General features: G+C 48.9%; 2 protein-coding genes across 4 annotated transcripts in view; both read left to right on the top strand.

Moving 5' to 3' along the window:
• Positions 1-466: 466 nt before the first annotated feature.
• Positions 467-18,657, top strand: part of LOC101585144 (serpin B9-like) — a 389,019-nt gene continuing 370,828 nt past the window's right edge. Inside the window, exon 1 of the mRNA XM_004628398.2 lies at positions 467-532. The gene's annotated coding sequence lies outside the window, so the exon portion shown is untranslated. The remainder of the gene's footprint in view (positions 533-18,657) is intronic.
• On the top strand, positions 478-11,129 carry LOC101587264 (serpin B9-like). 3 transcript variants are annotated; one of them, XM_023712067.1, is made up of 7 exons: positions 478-532; positions 1,883-2,058; positions 6,021-6,158; positions 6,534-6,651; positions 7,408-7,550; positions 8,556-8,711; positions 10,084-11,129. In XM_023712067.1, the coding sequence occupies exons 2-7, from the start codon at positions 1,891-1,893 to the stop codon at positions 10,486-10,488; spliced, it is 1,128 nt and encodes a 375-aa protein (XP_023567835.1). In that variant the 5' UTR covers positions 478-532; positions 1,883-1,890; the 3' UTR covers positions 10,489-11,129. The 3 variants fall into 3 exon arrangements, with proteins under 3 accessions (XP_023567835.1, XP_023567834.1, XP_004628460.1); XM_023712066.1 differs by lacking the exon at positions 478-532 and adding an exon at positions 545-836; XM_004628403.2 differs by lacking the exon at positions 478-532 and adding an exon at positions 1,673-1,763.

Genomic DNA, 18,657 nt, shown 5'->3' with positions numbered 1-18,657 from the left:
TTTGACCTCTGTTTTTTTGTTTTTTTTTTTTCTCCTTGTTTTTTTGGCAGGGGCTGTAGTGAGGCTTGAGTCCAGGACCTTCTTATATCCTCAACCCTACCCCTTTTATGAAAATTTTGAGCCAGGGTCTCCCTAAATTTTCCAAGCTGCCCTCCAAGTCACCATCCTCCTGGGGCAGCCTCCCCAGGGGCTGTGATGCCAAGCAGCCCCCCCCCCCCAGGTTCTGCTTCTTGGGAGGCCCCGAGGGGCTTTCACTTTCACTCTCACCACTGAATCCTTCCCAGAGCCAGGTTTGGCTTCCTCTGCGCACTAAGGACCTCGCACCTCCTCTGCTGGGGGGGATCCCTGCAGCCCCGCTGGACCACCGCTGGGCAGGAGGCGGGACAGGAGCAAAGGACAGCCCCGCCCCTGAAGCCTCCAACGCCCCAGCCTCCAAGCCCACAAAAGCCTCTGCGTTCCAGCCTGACCCAGCAGTGGTCCAAGTTGATCGGGTGGGGTTCAGGCTCCAGTCAGGAAGACGCAAGACTGGAAGGTGAGCCTGGGGTGTGGCGGGCTGGGAGGGGACAGGCCAGCTTCTTGCCCTGGGGAAGGAGAGTGCGTGGAGAGACCCAGCTCAGGCAGGCGGCGCCAGCAGCTGCAGCTCTGGAGCAGAGGGGATATGGTGGCCGGGTTTAGCTGGGCTGTTCAGGCCACAGCCCTCCTGTCTTCCATGCAGCAGCCCCGCCCCCTGCTCCTGTTCTCGGTCCAATCCCAGTCTCCGTCCACCCGCAGCGCCCATACCCATCTCGTCTTTCCTGCCACTCACCCCCAGGAGACAGAAGCCTTCTTTCTCCTGAGTTGCGTCCCCTGGGACAGGGTCCTTGTCCCCACTGCTTGCAGGCGGGGTCGTAGTCCCTGAGAGGCTACACTGCAGCAGGGAGGGCAGCACTGGCAGGAAGGAGGGAGGGGTGCAGCGCGGGCAACTTTGAGATTGGGGGTGAGGGGCTGGGCGTCGGGGCCAAGGCACAGGGGTCTTCAGAGAGGGCAGAGCATAAGCGGGCTCAGCGGTCACTGTGAGGGACAGGACAGGCAGAGAAGGCGCTATGTTCTTAGTTTCTTGGGGGAAAACGGGAGCAGTCGCAGGAGAACGACAGTGTTTTCTCCCTGCGTCCAGGGTGTCCTTCACATGATTTCCGGAGCAGGGCGGGATGAGGAGGAACTGAACTGGACTCGGGCTGTGCGGAGAGGTCAGCCGGGCCCGGGACACCCTCAGGGGCGCCCCCAGCTGGCCTGGCCCTGAGCCGCCCTGCAGCAGAAGCTCTGGCCTCCCAGCAGAGCTGACATCAGCCTGCCTCAGGCCGCAGCTTCTGCCTTGCTCCTTCACGGTCTGGTGCCCGGCTGCGCATGGCACGGGGATGCTCCATACGACAAGCGAGAACAGCACAGGGAGGGCCCTTGAAGCCAGGCAGAGCTCCTCCGTGCCGCTCTCTGCTCTCCCTCTGTCCCTCCTCCTCCTCGTCCTTCTTGTCCTCTTCATCCCTGACTCTGGCCTGCTCCTCAGGATATAGCAGGTGCCCTGATGGGAGGGGCAGGAGTTCACCTGGCACCGCTGCGTCCTGTGTGTGCACGCCTCTGTCTGTCCACCTGTGCAGAGGAGCGAGCTCTCCGGGGTTCCCTGAGGCTCTCAGGCTGCGCTGCGCTGCTGCCACCTTCACTCTTAGCTAATTCCCCTGAAATCTGGGCATGGTTTTGAAAAGAGAGTGGCAGGAAATGGACCTTTTAGGGTAAGACTGAAATATTTGGAAGATTTGCAATGAAAAACCAAAAGCAGTTTCCATGCAGTGTCCACCTGGCAGTGCACACAGGTGAGTTGCCTGACGTGGCCCTTCCTCTTTGCCTCTAGACTGCATCATGAACCCGCTGTCGGAAGCCAATGGCGCCTTTGCCATCCGCCTTTTAAAGCTTCTGGGTCAGGAGGACCCAGCACGCAATGTCTTCTTCTCTCCCGTGAGCATCTCCTCGGCCTTGGGCATGGTCCTGCTGGGCGCCAAGGGCAGCACGGCCGCCCAGATTGCTCAGGTAGGCTTTCCTGTCCCTGCCTCCTTCCATGATCTGAGGTTTTGTGCTTTGCAATGGTTCTGGAGAGGCAGGGGGTCTTCCCCGAATAATAACTCAGAAAAGACAGGAAGTTTTCCTGGCCCTTCCTTGAGGAAAGGAGCTGAGACTGGGCTGGCACTGTGGTGGGGGATTGCCCAGGGTTTTATCCCAGCACTACAAGGGTAAGAAGAAGAAAAAGATGCTGGAATTCCTTGGCCCAAAAGTCGCTGAGGTCTGTCTCCTTTTGGAGCTGAAGAATTTGCATTATAATTTTTCATTGCTTTTTTGCTATCTGGGTGAGGGGGCAAACAGTGTGGGAGGGCTGGGCCAAATAGGAGCGGATCCCTCTAGGGATCCAAGCAGCTCTTCCCTCAGTGCCATGCCAGGCCACATCTGAAAGGTCCTAGGCCCAGTCCCTGTCCCTGGGGGATCTCAGGGTGGGCCGGGGGCCTGTGCCTGAGTCAACCACCAAGGCCAGCCCCTGGCGTCTGTTCCCCTGCGCAGAGCTCTGCACAGCATTTGCTGAGCTCTGTCACTTTGGTCTCAGTGTGACCAGCACTGCTGGCAGGGCCCTTTCAGCAAGGCCGCTCTTTTTCCATTCCCTCCTCACTGTGGCAGGGCCTGAGGTGGATGCCCAGAGGGCAAGCTCCTTTTCAGGCTTCTTAGGGACCGCTGGGCTCAGCTCGGTGAGGAGCCCTGTAAGGGAGCCTCTTCCTGCTTGTCTGGCAGCTGAAGGACACTGGGGTGGGCTCCCTGCTGCCCCTGCCCAGTGGATCCCTGTGCTCAGTAGCTGTGTGTGCGCTGTAGCCACACACAGGCCTGGGCCGCCTCAGCACCAGAGCCACACAAGGATTTCTAAAGATGGTTTCTGTTTTCATGCTATCAACAGCTTTAATAATTGCAGCAGGAGGAAGGAAAATTTCCTATGGACTCAAGTTGCAGACACAAACACCTGAGAATAGATAACATTTTTGTGCTGTCCCAAGGGCCCCTTTTAGATTTTAGTTTGAGATTTGACACTTTGATTAGGAACTGTGTCTTCGCTTCTATCAATGGTCTCTCAGTTCCCGCTGGGATTTGGTGAGATCATTCGTGTAAAACATCTTCTCCACGGGAGTCAGCTACCAGCAGTCACAGGGATGCCACTATCTTAAGTGAAACTGGCTTCTCTTTTACTTTCCTTTCTTACATTTTTCTTGTACATATGCAGTTTATCATCTGAACCATATTTTAAGCTTGGAGTAGAGTGGCATTTGTACAATTGCTGACATTTTCTTTTTGGCATTTGTGCAATTACTGGCATTTTCTTTATAAAATGATTTTGCAGCTCTTCAACTTTTCCTGTTACGGAGCAGTATCAATAGGAATAAAATTGTTGAATATTAGAACTAATCTTTTAAGGATCACATAACTCCTCTGAGAAGTAGTTCTCTGTTGCTTTTATTGTTTCTTCATTGTCATGGGTGGAATCATATCCATTTTTCCAGATTTAAAAAAGTTAAATGCATTTTAATTCATATACATAAGCTGACAAATTGCATTTGTGGAATAACTGAGGTTTTGATGCCTGTAGAGATAACTGGGTAACGTTTGAATCCGGGTGACTGCACTGCCTACTCGGAACCATTACTGATAGAGACTAGAGTGGCACTTTGATTGTCACGCATGGCAGTTACTTAGGAGAGAGGCCTATTGAACATGAAGGCAGAGCCTTCACGTTGGGCCATGCCTGTTAAAAACCATTTATTCCCAGCCCTTTAAAAAAAGGTTGAGAGTCATCCTAACCTGGTTGGCCAGGCTGAACTTGAAACTTGAGATTCTCCAGCCTCATCCTTTCAGAATGCTGAGACTGCAGGTGTGAGCTACCACTCCTGGCATATGAAAGTGTTTTTAACAATGACACAGGGGTGTCATTTCCACGTGATTGGTATTTTGTATGTATTTTTTTTTTAAATTAAAAATGGTAAACTATTATTCTTGTGACAAATGAAACTTTAAAACATGACTGCACATTAATAATTATTGAGGTCAGGTGCACAGAACACAGATATTCATTAAAACACAACATCATTTCAAAATATAACATAATCAGTGAAATGTCCCAGCATTTTTCAAGAAAAGAAGCATAAGCAGACAAAGTTGAAGAGACCTTGGAAGCAATCCCAACTACATCTTTTTATACATAAAGAAACTTAAGGCTCAGATTGATTTCTACGATAATACATTAATGTCAGAGCCTAAACCCTATATAATTTTTTTCCTGTACGGTGAAATGGATCCTAAAATGTTCACACTGAGCAGCAACAGAGGACACAGTGGCGCCTTTTTATTGTGAGATGCTGCTGCTCAGTCTCCAAGTTGCTCAGATCGAGCTGAAATCCGCAGTCTTCCTGCTTCTCAGATGGCTGTCATTGCAGGCATGTCCTGCCATGCTGAACTGCAATCTTACAGTGTTCATATTTCAGAATCAATTGAGACTTTTCTAATAGACTAATAGATGCAGTGGCCCCTCACCTGCCGTGGGGTTACGACACCCTTGCGATGAGTGAAAATCAGTAAAGCACCAATGGTATATTTATTTTAGTATTTATATATCTTCTAAGGCTTTATAAATCTTCCCACACTCTTATAAACCTTTCCCACATTTTTAAAAACATTTGTAATGTTCCTAACCATTTTCTAAACTCAAACCTATGTAATTTGAACAACATATGTATGCTGTGTGGTACAGTATGTATTCATCTGCTAAAGAAATACATACTGTAAGTAGTGTATTTTATTTCGATTTAATACTCCTTTAATATGGTAGAATTAAAATTTTAATAAATTTTATATATTTTAAACTTTTTAGGTAAAATCATTAAAGTCATAGTAAATACTACGCATATAAATACGTATACAGAACTGTACACGACCACAAAATCCCACTACATAGTGAAAAACCCATGATAAATTATTTAGATTAATATTTTTTGAGGGGCTGGGGAGATGGTGTTTCCCTGGCAAGCGCAAGGGTCTGAGTTCAATCCCCGGTTCCGCCAAAAAAAATAAAAGGAAAAAAATTTTTTTGAAAACCTGCGAAACAGTGAGTCCGCAAAAGTTGAACTGCGAAATAGTGAGGGACTCCTGTATGTTTAACTGTTAAGCTAACACTTAAAGTATATGTAATAAGTAATCTCTCTAGGATATAATTTTAAGAACTCTTGATTTAGTCCTGTTAATCTTGTTGCTTCTTTCATACCCTTGTCTCCTTTTAAGATTCCCACTGTGATTCTATTCCTGCACATGTTCCTTCCATTTTTAGTGCTTTAATCAAATCTCTTCTTTTTGAAGTAAACTTGACAGATCAGTTTTCCTCTGGTTCTGGTGTATTCTTGCGCAGCGCGGAATGCAGGCTTTATAACAGCTCCATCCTGAGCCTCTTGACCCTTTGCACTTTCCGTACTCCCCTTGCATCCTGAGCAGGCAGAAGAGCCACACCTTTGACTTCCGGTTCCCGCCCCTCTCTCTGTCTGCACCAGCCCACCAGGGGCTCTTCTGTAGAATGCACACTGCTCAAGTGAAGTAAAGTGGCCTCCTGGGTGTGGCGGTGCCCGCCTCAATCCCAACACACAGGAGGCTGAGCCTCAGAATCACCATGAAATTGAGTCCAGTCCTGCCTCTGTAACTAGATCTTGACTCAAAACATGGAAGCAAACAAGTTCCTTGCATAGGATCATCTCAGGAGGACTCAAGAAAAGGGTTGTTTGTTGGGGGTGTGTGTGTGTGCGTGTGTGAACTCTTTGTAAGACCAGCAGACAGTATTTTTTTCCCAGTGGGTTGTAGGAATTTATTTTAAGTAACCTACAGTTGATTAAAAGGGAATTCATGAGAAAAGTAGAAGATAGTTGAGGAAAGATATGAGCAAGGACAGTACTGACAATGGGCATTGGCTTCTCCCACAGGCACTGGCAGTGAATGCTGAGGAGGACATTCACGGTGGCTTCCAGTCGCTTCTCACCCAAGTGCACAGGCCTGGCGCTCCATATTCCCTCAGCATAGCGAACCGGCTCTTTGGAGAAGAGAGCTGCCAGTTCCTCTCAGTGAGTTGAGTCTCCAGAATGGGGCAAGTTGATTTAAAATATCTGGTGGCCCAGAGCCCAGGGGGAGGACCCAGAGAACTTGAGGAACCGACAGGCAACCCTGTTTTCTCTGATGAGAGAGCTTTCAAAGGAAGCCTTCCATGACTTCCCATGTGAGATCTGTACAGTTCTTTCATTCCTGTCCAGTTACTACAGATTCAGTGTTTCCCTACATAGAGATTGGTATTTGACATCACATAGACTCAGGGTGACATCTCCTAAGGGACACATATGCCTCTTGAAGTTCTCAAAGTACTGGGTAGTAATCAGAATGCTTGAAAACTAGCTGACATTTGTGCAGTTCTAGGGCTTCACCAGACACATCTCTGCCCACAGCCATTTCAGGAGTCCTGCCTGAAGTTCTACCAAGCCGAGCTGGAGCAGCTGTCCTTTGCCAAATCTCCAGAGAGCGCCAGGAGGCACATCAATGCCTGGGTGTCCACCAAGACCCAAGGTCAGCACTGGGGGTTCTCTCTGCTCCTCCGCACTCCTCACATCGTTTTCCTTTTTTGCTGGATCCTCTTTCATTTCCCAACCACATAGTGATGTGTTTAAGCTGTGGTCTGCAGGAGCGATGGCGGCTGGAGGTGTGAACTGTTCGCATGCCTGCGCCCCGCTAGGAGCGCTGCTATCTCTGTTAGCAAATAAGACTGTAGCAAGTGGCAGGTAGTTTTCCTTGAATACTCAGCAATGGGGAGGAGGAGGGAATCCGGTGGGCCCACATTCTCTTCCTCAAGGAGGCCTGATGCTCTGTCTGGAGGATCCAACAGCAGTTTCTCTTCCACCTCCTCCCTTTGCATCCCTGTGCTGCTGCCCCTCACACTGACTCCTCACTGCCCAGTGATACCTCCAGGTATGAGCACAGAGCCCCCACCCCCCACCCCATTGAACCACTAGGGCACTGCAGGTCCCACCCAGCACAACTCTCACTTCCTGCCTGGTGAATCTCCAACCTGTGCTTTCTTTCTCATGACAAGCTTTTCTTGAGTGTCTCAGAAGCCTGTCACTGCCTTCATTGGGGATATTCCCCAGGGGTCCAGATGCATGAATACCGCGTCTAGCAGTTGATTTTCTCTGTTTAACTCTTAACAGTCCTAACTCAGCTAGCCTACAAATGTCATATTTACACCTGTCAGGCCATTGTCCTGCAGTTGGTTTATTATGGTGTTTCTAAAGAGTCGCTGAATGCAGTCTCTGCTTTTATCAACAGGCAAAATTCAAAAGTTGTTAGCCAAGGATTCAATTGATGAGGCATGCAGACTGGTTCTTATCAATGCTGTCTACTTCAAAGGAAGGTGGGAAGAACAATTTGAGAAGTCAAGCACAAGTGAAATGCCTTTCAAAATAAACCAGGTAGGGAGAAGCCTCAAACAAAATCATTTGATAAAGAAATTCAGTTGTAAATTTAACATTGTAAGGCATAATGGATTATCAATCATTTGAACTATATGTCTTAATTATAAGCTCACTAGAGAAATATAAAAATAAAGAATATTTGCTGCTGATAATTTTTTTGCATAAGTTATTGCACTTCCTGTCTCTGATAACATCTCCTGCATCGATCGCTGCAACCTAAGTCTGGAAACTGAAAAGTTTCCTTTAAATCCAAATTGCCTAAGTAAGAAAAAAGTGTCATAATATTGTGACATGTTGGGGACACTTGCAGGGTCAGGAAACGTGAAAAGATATATTTTTATTCAAGCAATTTTTAAATTAATATAAGTACTCACTTGTATTGTTTTTAGTTAACTTTAAAATTAATTTAGCATTTTCAAATTTCTAATTCTTTTTTTGGTGGTACTAGGGGTGAAACTCAGGAACCTGCACTTGCCAGGCACGCATTTTGCTGCTGAGCTGTTTCCCCAGCCACATTTCTAATATTAAAATCAAGTTCAAAGACCAAGGTGCTGACATTTTTAACTTCAAATTAAAGCAGAATTAAAATAATTTGCCAAGTCCTATAATCCCTTGAAAAACAGAAAACTAATTAGCAAGGAAACACTTAGGACATTTACACGTGTTCAACCACCCCTCCATTTTCAAGTAAGATGCACTTTGTCTCGTGATTCGTATATTCTTTTGCATGGCACTCGGGGTCCTCTCTCAGCCAAGCAGCAGCACGAGGAACATTCCAGGCTTCCCATCGGATGCTGCTGGCCACAACAGCTCCCCAGCTGCTCCTGCCTCTGCCTACTCCGTGGCTTGTCATGCCTGTGGGAAGCGCTGCCTGAGGTTTCCCCTAGAGTGCAAGCACTGTTTCCATCCTGGGTGCTGGAGCGCTAAGTCAGCCGCTTGGGGTGGTTTTCTTGCTCCCTGGAGAATCCCTGTGACATGCGTGCCCCTCTGCTCACCCCGCAGAAGGAGCAGAGGCCGGTGCAGATGATGTTCCAGAGTCACACATTTCCTCTGGCTCGTGTGAGCGAGGTCCAGGCCCAGGTGCTGGAGCTGCCCTACCAGGGCCGGGAGCTGAGCATGGTCGTGGTGCTCCCAGATGAGGGCGTGGACCTGAGCACGGTGAGTCAGGGGGCTGGGGTGTGCTTTCCATCCTGCCTGGAGCACCTGGTGACAACCCATGTCCTTTCCCATCAGAACCACATGGCAGGCACTCCTGCCCATAGCTGTCCCTCTGTCTCCCTCCTGACCTAGTATACTCTTCTCTAAAACCACTGTGAGCCCCACCTAGTCATGTCCAATAGTGAGGTCCCCTGGAATGAGCAGCTGCTTGGGATGCTAAACTCAGCACCCATAGTGAACTAGAGGGACACAGCTGAACAGAGGAGACACTGCATTTGCTGGAAAAAGCACAAGCCAGGAAGCTGTTCCAGACAGGACAGGGGCCTGGGGAGGCTGACACCCATGGGCCTTTGGGGTTGGCTTCTTTTATGATGTTTTGGGGGTACCCTCAATCCCATGGAACTTATCTCAATTTCATTGGCTCCCTGGGCTGGCCTGGGATAAAACAAGGCAACACTGCCTGTGTAGCTATTTGTTTTAGTGCATTTGGTCTGAATATTTTCTGTCTGTTTGCATTCCAAGACCTATCTTGGGAAGGAGAAGCTGATTGGTTGGGAGGGACTTTCTAGAAGGTCAGTTGAGAGTTAGTAGGCGACATGTGCATCTGCTCTATTAGCACAGAGACCCTCCAGTGAGGAAAACACCTTGCAAGCGCCTGGGTGTGGAACACGCTGCGCGCCCTGAGCAGGCGCTCTCCCTACAGGGGCCCGGCCCCCGCCCCGTGCACTGTGTCGGGCCTGGAGGGCGCTGTCCTGGCTCTGTGCACCTGACCTCCGTGCTCTTCCTGTCTGCTTGCCACCGGCAAGGCCCAGTGCCATCTGTGCGGTCTGTGTCTTTTATGTCTGCGTTTGCTTTTTTCTCCTTCCTTGACCTTGTAATTCTTTCCAAGGGGCTTTCTCTGCGGATCTTTGCATCTTTCTCTTCAGGATTAGTGAAGGAGCCTAGTGGGGCCCTCCTGCTGTCTTTCCCTGCCAGCAGTCCCGTTTCCCTGCAGCCTGAGGCCTCTGCCCTGGTGGCTCACAGGACAGCCCTTTGGTCCCTTGCTCATGAGCAATGCTTTGTCTGCTCCACAAGTAAGCCTCATTCAGAAAACAAAAATCTCAGAAAGCACAAATGCCCAGAGCCCCCTGCCCTGGAGTAGACACGGTGTGCAGGGCTGTTGAGTAGGGGAGGCAATTATCGTATGTCAGGAAGCTGCGCCTGACGTGGCAGCCCAAGCGACGGTAGCAGGACAAGCTCAAACCTCACAAGCTTCTCGCCAGCTGTGGGGACAGTGTGTGACAGTGGGCACCACCTACCTGTCTGCTCCTGGAAGGGACCATGGTGGATGGGGACTGTGGTCTGATGGTAAAGTCTAATGCTGGTCTTTCAGGTGGAAAAAGCCCTCACTTTTGAGAAATTCCAAACCTGGGCCAGCCCAAAGCACATGAAGAGCATCGAAATAGAAGTTTCCCTTCCGAGATTTAAGCTGCAAGAGGATTATGACATGGGCTCTGTGCTGCAGGGTCTCGGCGTTCTGGATGTCTTTCATCCGGGCAAGTCAGACCTGTCTGGGATGTCAGTTGACAGTGACCTGTGTCTGTCCAAGTTCATACACAAGAGTGTGGTGGAGGTCAACGAAGAAGGCACCGAGGCTGCAGCAGCAGCAGCTTGTGAGATTGAAGTGTGTTGTGCAAGGTCGTTGCCTGTGTTCTGTGCTGACCGCCCCTTCCTGTTCTTCATCAGGCACAACAGGACGAGCAGCCTGCTGTTCTGCGGCAGGTTCTCGTCCCCATGAGGGCTGCACTTCCTGTGCATGCCGGCAGTCCCCTCTGCATCCCCAAATCCCTGTCCAAACTCCATGAAGTTGGCTCACTAGAAAAGCACATGTAGGCTGGGAGCAGCCTGACGCACATCTGCACCGTCTGTCACCTCAGCGCACCGTGGACATGCTCTGCTCTCCCCCCACTGTCCCTCCCTTGTGCCACATCATCAGCGTCTCTGGGCTGCAGAGCTCCTGTTGAGCCCAGAGTGCACTATAGGTCCCAGAATGGAGCCCACACCGGATTCTGATGGTCGCAAACATTTCTCAGACTCGTGCCCGTGCCCCTTACTGTGGTAACAGTGTGCTTCCTGGCACCTCCAGTCCTGTTGCACACGTGCCTTAACCCGACTGTCTAAGTTCAAAGCCATGCTGCTAGACATTCTTATTCCAGTGATGGTTTTGCTGGTGCTTTGAGTTTTAAAGAAGTGCACATTTTAATTTTATTTTTATCTGACATTTCCTGCTCAGCTGGTCTGTGCAGAGCGCTGCATGAGACCCAGGGACACAGTCTAGCTTCTTCAGAAGCTGCTCTTTCTGGTCTGTGCCCAACTCGTAGGTTTTGTGGCAACCAGGGTGCCCTATTTCATGCCTTCGGTCTTGCATGGATAGCAAGTATCTTCGTCCCCATGAGAGCATCTCCAACAATTCTAGCACATAAATTCTATTCAGCACTTTAAATTCGTTTTAGATTCATCTTCAAGAAAATTTTCCTTTTCATCAGAAACTGGCCTGTGTCTTTGTACTCACACGGAGCTGCTCATCGTACCTGCTGTATTTAGTAGTCTTCTGCCCTCTTAGGTAGTCCTGCACGTCGACCTTGCGGTCCAGGCATCGGCATTCCTTCGCCCTGCCTGTGGGTCACTTACACAGTACTAACGCTCCTGATCATATGCAAGCTCTACCTGTCTCTAGTGGGCAGCCATCACCAACTGAACTGAGCTCTTCTGGAATTTCGTTGTTTAGGACTCATCACAAAGCCACCAGTCTTAAACAGGGCGTTCAGGGTGTTGTGCGTCCACCACTTTTGAGTGGCTCTGGGAAGCTTTCCGTGCCCCAGCAGGAAGCTGCGCCCATTACGCAGTACGTCCACATTTGTTTTCCCTACAGCTCTGGACTTCACCATTCTGCGTTCTAAGTGCATTTACCTCCTCTGAACATTTTGTATAAATTGTAGCACGTATGTGACCTTTTGTGTCTGTTTCTTTTGTTCAATATGTTTTTGGTATGGTGGTATAGTATTGCACTGTGGAAATACACATCGTTTATATACTCAAGCACCCGTCTGGGTTTTCACTCATTTGCTTGTATGTAAATGCAGGTGCTATTCATCTGCATGTACATGTATTTGTTAGTTTTTGTACTATTATTATTATATTTCTGTATTTAGGACCTGGTCTACAGGGTGTTCAGGGTGTTCTTACCTTGTAGATTAGACTCATAGTGATTCTCCTGTTTTCAGCCTGCTAAGTGCTGAGATTACAGGCGTGTGCCACCTCACCCAGTCTCAAGGTCTGTCTCAGCGCACCCTGGGGGCGAGGCCTGCACTGCACGCCCAGCAAACTCCGGCCTTTGTGCTCTGCCTAAGCAGGCACTTTAGTCCACTGAGTTATCAGGCTCGTTCCTACATGAATTTGTTAGGACACGCGTTCTTTCTTTTGCATATGTACTCAATTATGGTGGAATGGAAATATTAGGTCATACAGAAACTATATGTAGCTTTTTTTTTTTTGTATTTAAGACGGGGTCTACAGGGTCTCACTGCATAGGTCAGACTTGCAGCGATGCTCCTGTTTACAGACTCCCAAGTGCTGGGATTACAGTGTGACCCAACTTGCCCAGTCTCAATCTGTCTCGGCATGCCCCGGCAGCTGGGCTCCTGGCCCTCCGAGTCTGCCTAGGCAGGAGCTTTAGTCCCTTGAACTATATGGCCAAATCTACTATATGTAGCTTCAGTGGGAAATCCCAAACTGCTTTCCAGCGTGACTGAACCACATAATGTCCCACCAGGAAGGTTCGGGATGCCAACTTCCCTGCACATTTCTTTCTTCAGTTGAGACCATCCCGGTGGGGGAGGAGGAGCCCTGGTGGCTCTGATTTGTAGATCTCAGCGACTGCAGACCTGGAGCACCTTGTCACGGGTACACTGGCCTTTGCACTCTCTGTCTGGAAAGGTGTCTACACATCTGCTTGCCCGTTTTTAATTGGAATGTCTTTTTGCTGTTAAAAGAGTCATAGACCCCTATGAGAAGCATGAGTTGCAAATATTTTCTCTCGTGTTTAATCTGGCTTTTCACTTTAAGAATGCTTTTTGACACAAAAAACTTTTTATTTCAAAAGGACTAGCCTTTTTAAATTTGTTACTGGTGAACTATTATTTTTTGGTGGTACCAGGGATTGAACTCAGGACCTTGCGCTTGCCAGGCAGGCACTTATTCCACTCAGCTATCTCCCCAGCTCCTGACCTATTTTAATTACAGCCTTACAATTTTATGTGAACGTGCTCCTGGTGTAAGTATTTTCACCTCTAGGTGTCTGGTCTACCAAAATCTTTGCCTGCATGCTCACAATTTCCCACCATCCGGCCACATTTTTTTAAAAAATGTATTTAGTACAGGGTCTCACTACTTAGATCGGCCTTGTAGTGATTCTCCTGCTTTCAGCCTCCCAAGTGTTGGGATTCTAGGTGTGCACCACCACGCCCAGACTCTATTGCCTTCTCAGCACGCTTCAGGGGCAGGGCCGGCACGGCATGCAGGGGATCGAACCCCAGCCTCTGCGCTCTGCCTAAGCAGGTGCTTTAGTTGGCTGAGCTGTCTGGCCGGCCGCAGGCCACATACTTGTGACATAGCTGGAAGACCTCAGGAGAGCTGCCAATCACCAGGCCCACAATCCTGGACCTCCACACCATGCAAAATAAATAAATCTTGCTTTGTAAAGTACCCTGCCTCATTTACTTTGTTATTTCACTGGGAAGCACCAATGCATAATTTATCCAAAATTACCCTCATGGCCTGCATCCTCAGATCCTTCATCATTTCTCTGGGACATTAACTTCAGTATGGCAGGAACCAGGTGACGTTACTAACTCCGCGTGCTGTAGCCCACACAATGTATGGTCCTCCTTACAGAGTACCAGTGAGGATAAATCTGAAGACAGATGATCCTTGGGGTTTGTCAAGTCAGCCATTGGGACGTCTTTGCCCTGCTATTTTACCATAAATCCCCACAATACTTTTGACGCTGCATATATTTTACCAGTATCAATCATCCAGTTCTTCCAAATTTCCAACATGTCTTTCCTCCTCCCCATTCTCTGCATCGTGAAGGTGAGCTGAGCAGGCCGTTCCCTGGCTCACGCCAAGCCATCTAAAGTCCTGTCCGTGGTCATCCGGTGCCCTCATGCTCTCCTCAAGCTGCTCGCCTCCATGCTTGCAGTTGCTTCTGCTCTCCCCGCCGCTGCGTGTGCCAGCCTGCTTGCCCCCTCAAAGCCTGCACTGACCTCCACATCCCACTGGGCACCCCCAGCTTGAAGCTCTTCACTGAATCCCCCTATCGCACAGCAGGCGCAGCCTCTCTGGGAGGAGTGGGGCCTTGTGAAGTTCGGGTGGCATCTTCCTGCCCTCGGAGCACTAGGAGGCTGTGTGTCCCCATCTCTGTGGACCCCACCGCGCTCCTGGCTTCTCACTGAGACTTCGGCTCGGCCAGTGCTTCCATTGGAAAGCTCTCCTGCACTGCTCCATGTGCTATGTGATGGTTCTTTAAAGAAATCCTGTGCCTGATCTGCCTGCGCCCAAACTCCGTGATGTCAGTGTCCTGGCTCCCATCCAGCCTTAGGATTGGTCTCAGGTGGGGCTGTGCTGTGGGCGCCTATGGCCAGAGACCGCTGCCTCCCCAGTCCTGCTGTGGGATTTGCACCTCTTTTCTGCAGTTTTGAATCCAGCCTTGTGGTGGCCTGGGAATCATCATGCCGGGCTCTGGCTCCCCTGCCAGAAACCTGAATATGCCCTCCCCAAGGCTCACCGGCTTCTCCTTAGTGGGCAGACCACAACAAGAATTCCCTTCCCAACTGCTCTTCCCTCCCCCCCGCAGTGGACAGAGCCAGTTTTGTTTGTTTTTTCCGAACCAGGGATTGAACCCAGGCCGTTGCACTTGCCAGGCAAGCACTTAGTCTACTGAGCTATCTCCCCGGCCGACAGAGCCAGTTTTGGAAGTGCAAGATGTGTTCTGGGCTCTGTCATCCCCCTTGCAGCCTCCAGCAGGTGTTAGGGAAGATGATACTGTCATCTGTGTCAGAGATGTCCTCAAAAGTAGTGCTGCTCCAGCTTCAGGACTGCAGTGGGGAGATGGCATCTGGCAGATGAAGCCCGGGAAAGCAAGGCAGGGGACCCGATGTGACCTCTGCTCAAGGAGGATGTTGCAGTCCATGGTGTTCCCCGGATCACTTAACAGACACAACTGTGTACCTCACCTCCTGGCTCCTCATGGTCAGAAAAGCTGACAGGAAGTCTCCAGGATGGGGTGGGATGAGAGACCTGTGGGGTGATCATTGCTTTCTCAGATGGCCAGCTGTTTGTTGAGTGTAAAGTTTTGAAGCCCTGTGAAGATCACAGATGGCTCCTTACAAGACAGGGCAGGGAGGAGAGGGACATTTTCAGGGAGAGCGACACACAGTACAGCAGAGTCTGCATCATCACTGTTCACAGAATCAATGAGAAATGTGCTCTCCTGGACCAGTCTCGAGAGTCTACAATCTGTCATCTGCATCTAGTAGTGTTCACAGGACCAGTTAGACCAGTCAAAATCACTCTTTTCAATCCTTCATTTGCGTGTGGACACAAGCTGTGAAAAGACTGTTCCATGTGCTTCACTTAGCTGCAACAGGAGGCCAACCGAGCTTTCTCATAGGACTGGTTAGGAAGGCATGTGGCCAAGTTGTTTCACAGCCTTTCCTCAATGCCTTCTTTACATGAAAGACAAGAGTACACTTTCCCTTAGTGACAGGCCACCGTAAGCCTTCTCACTGGTCCACTCTCACTGTGTTTATCATACTTCATCTTCTTCTTCCATAAATGCAAACTTTTACTGCCTTCTCTGTGTGTTTTCTCCAGCTCATTGTTGGGGAGGCCAAGAAATGGGAAGAGGCCACCTGGGATATGCCTCTGGTACTGTGTACCTGTGACCTAAAGGGTCTCCTCAAGTGGAGTGTGTCCTCCTCTGACGGCGAAGAGCAGACATCTCAAGTGCCCAAGGGTGCCAGTTACCTAGCACTACTCTTCCCTGGATGACTGTTTATGGGCTGTAACCCAAGCTGAGGGGCTCCATGGCCTGCACTCTGGACCTGAAGGAACCTGAATACCTAAGAGAATCACTGACTGGGAGTTGAGAAGCCACAGGTCAGGAACACAATCCCCTGAGTCAGCTGGAGCCAGGCTCTTATGGGCCTCTGCCTGGACATAGCTTCAGCCTCAGCCTATAAAATCTGCACTGTCTCACACATGATCCCATCTGTCCTCCCTTCTGCACTGAGATACTAAAGGCTGGCATGGTGCTCAACAGCTGCAGTTCACATCTCTAGGATGAATGTCTAATGTCACTGCTTAGGAAAACCCAAGTCTTCCACATGAACTTACTGTTGGTTCCAGGCTTTGGTGCTCTTACTGCCCTGATCTTCCCTTGGGAGCTCGGTTTCTAAGATGGGCTTAATGTGCGCATTGCTTCTACTGTCCTTCATATACGTAAAGCGTGGCTTCTACTGTCCTTTGATATACGTGAAGCGTGGCTTCTACTGTCCTTTGGTATGTGTAAAGCGTGGCTTCTACTGTCCTTTGGTATGTGTAAAGCATGGGTCTCATAACCTGGAGCGTGTTTTCCATGAGCACAAATTCATTCCTTTCAAGGAGGAAAGGCTTCTGTCTCTCAGTCTCTGGGAGGATGGACCCTTACCTGGGGTAATGCTCAGAGGCACGAGGAGACCAAGTGAGCAGGGTGAAGTCCTAGCTCCCATAGCAGTGGTAACATTGTTGTGCTTCCTCGTACCAGCCTTCCCCTCTGTGGCGTGAAGACTGCTAAACCAGCAGAGCATTGGGTCTCAGGAATAGGAAGCAAATATTTTGCTAGTGGGTCAGCAGGGCTGATGTTGAGGGCTTCCATTCCTGCTTCCACTTCCTGACTCTTGCACATGTGACTCTGAGCTATCTCAGACACTGTACTGCAGAGTGGACGCTGATTCAAAGCCCATGCAGCATTCTGATGAGCCTTGCCCCAGCCCTGGAAGCTAGCTCCAAGCAGATGTCTCGGAAGAGAGCCCTCCATATTTTTGTCAATCCAGCCACTTCTAGATGGTGAGGATCATGGTAAGCCAGTGGATTCCATGAGCGTGAGCTCATGGCTTCACTTCATTGGCTGTAAAATTTATGCTTTGATCTGCTCCTGACCAATGCCACCAACCCTTTCATTTCTTATTTTGAGACACATTCTCAGTAAGGTGTCCAAGTGATACTTGAATTGATGCCTGTACTGGCCCAGCCTGTCAGAGTCCTAGGATCACAGGCAGATGCCAGCGTGCCCAGCTTCTTTGCCCTGCACCCAGCTTAGCACATATTTAATGCATCAGAGAAACAATAGGGCCCTTGTCCCACCCTTCTGGCAATTCTACAACATTCACTTTATCAGAAAGCCTTATTTTTCTGTACTGCCTCAGTTATGACTTTATACAACAATACATTATTGTAGAATATTTTTTGATTTAAAATAGGAATTTGTATGGTCATTGACACTTCACACACACACACACACACACACACACACACACACACTCATGCACACTCTCCCCTCCCCCCACACAGACAACATCCTGAGTATATAACTAGTTCAAACTAAGACACTCAAAGTAAAGCAGCATCATGAACATAAAAAGTATTGCTTCATTTTACAATTTATTTCTTGTACATACAAGTAAGCACAATACATTGTCACTTCAAGAGGTAGGAGAGTAGATTTTACATTTCCTCACTACCTGCAATGTAATAATGTTCTCACAACACAAAATATAATTATGTTGGGCAGTCTGTGTGTTGGGAAGCTTGACTTACCCATTCCACCGTATAAACATGAATCAAAACCTCATGTGACACTCAATAAATATATTTAATTTTGACTTATTATTTATAGAATGTATTAGAAGAGAAACCTGCTGAGGAACTGACAGTTTGCTGTACATTCAAGTGAGAGCCCTTCTCAAAATATTGGGTTTTGTTTCCCCTGGCAGAACCAGGGATTGAACTCAGGCCTTTGTACTAGCCAGGAAAGCGCTTGTTCTACTGAGCTATCTTCCCAGCCCTTCAAAATATTGTTGCAAAATACATTTTTTTCTCGAAAAGATTCAGTGTACCATGTCTATTAAACAACATTTCAAAAATGATTCTTTAAATATTAAAAAGTATGCAGGATAATCATTTGATGTGACTGAATTGGACAAGCCTCCACAGCTATGTAGAGCGTGACTGCAGTTCGTGAGAGAGGCTCACAGCACGTGAGGAAGGTGACCACAGGACCCGGATATGAGGACAGCCCCTGCTGGTGGCACAGTGGGTGCTGGTGCAACCCCAATGGGAGCTGTCCAGCCGGATGAAAATAAGATATTATGGGGGTGCCTCGCCTCAGAGAGCGCGCTGGGGCCCCGACCCTTCCTCTCGCCGCAGCTGTGAGCTGAGCAGGCCTCTTCCCTCACTGGCTTCTATAGTGTGTGACAACGAAGGCCCAGCACACAAGGCCAATCTGCAATCCAGAATGAAGCTTTCTTCTTCATACATTACTGATGTTAGGTATTTTAGAGTAGACAGGACAGGTAGGGAGAGACGGAGACTGAGACACACAGAGGGAACATCAGCTTTCTGTTTCATGAAGAAGGAAGCTTTGAATAAACCAGGAAAAAAACAGCAATCCAGACATCCACCACGCAGGCACCCTGACAAGAAGCAGGGAAGTTTCTGTCCTTCATAGGTTTGCTATGCAGCTTGAGCCAAGACACTCTTCTTAGTAGATATTTCGAGTTTCATCCATTCTTAGCTGGACTGGCTTTGCAGGAATGTTCCTTGTATCTTTCTCAGTGTATTTGCTAGTAGGATATTATTAGATGAATTT

This window comes from Octodon degus, unplaced genomic scaffold (genome assembly GCF_000260255.1).
Source record: "Octodon degus isolate 3935 unplaced genomic scaffold, OctDeg1.0 scaffold00023, whole genome shotgun sequence".
NCBI classification, from domain to species: Eukaryota; Metazoa; Chordata; class Mammalia; order Rodentia; family Octodontidae; genus Octodon; species Octodon degus.
This window is presented reverse-complemented; position numbering and strand designations above follow the sequence as displayed.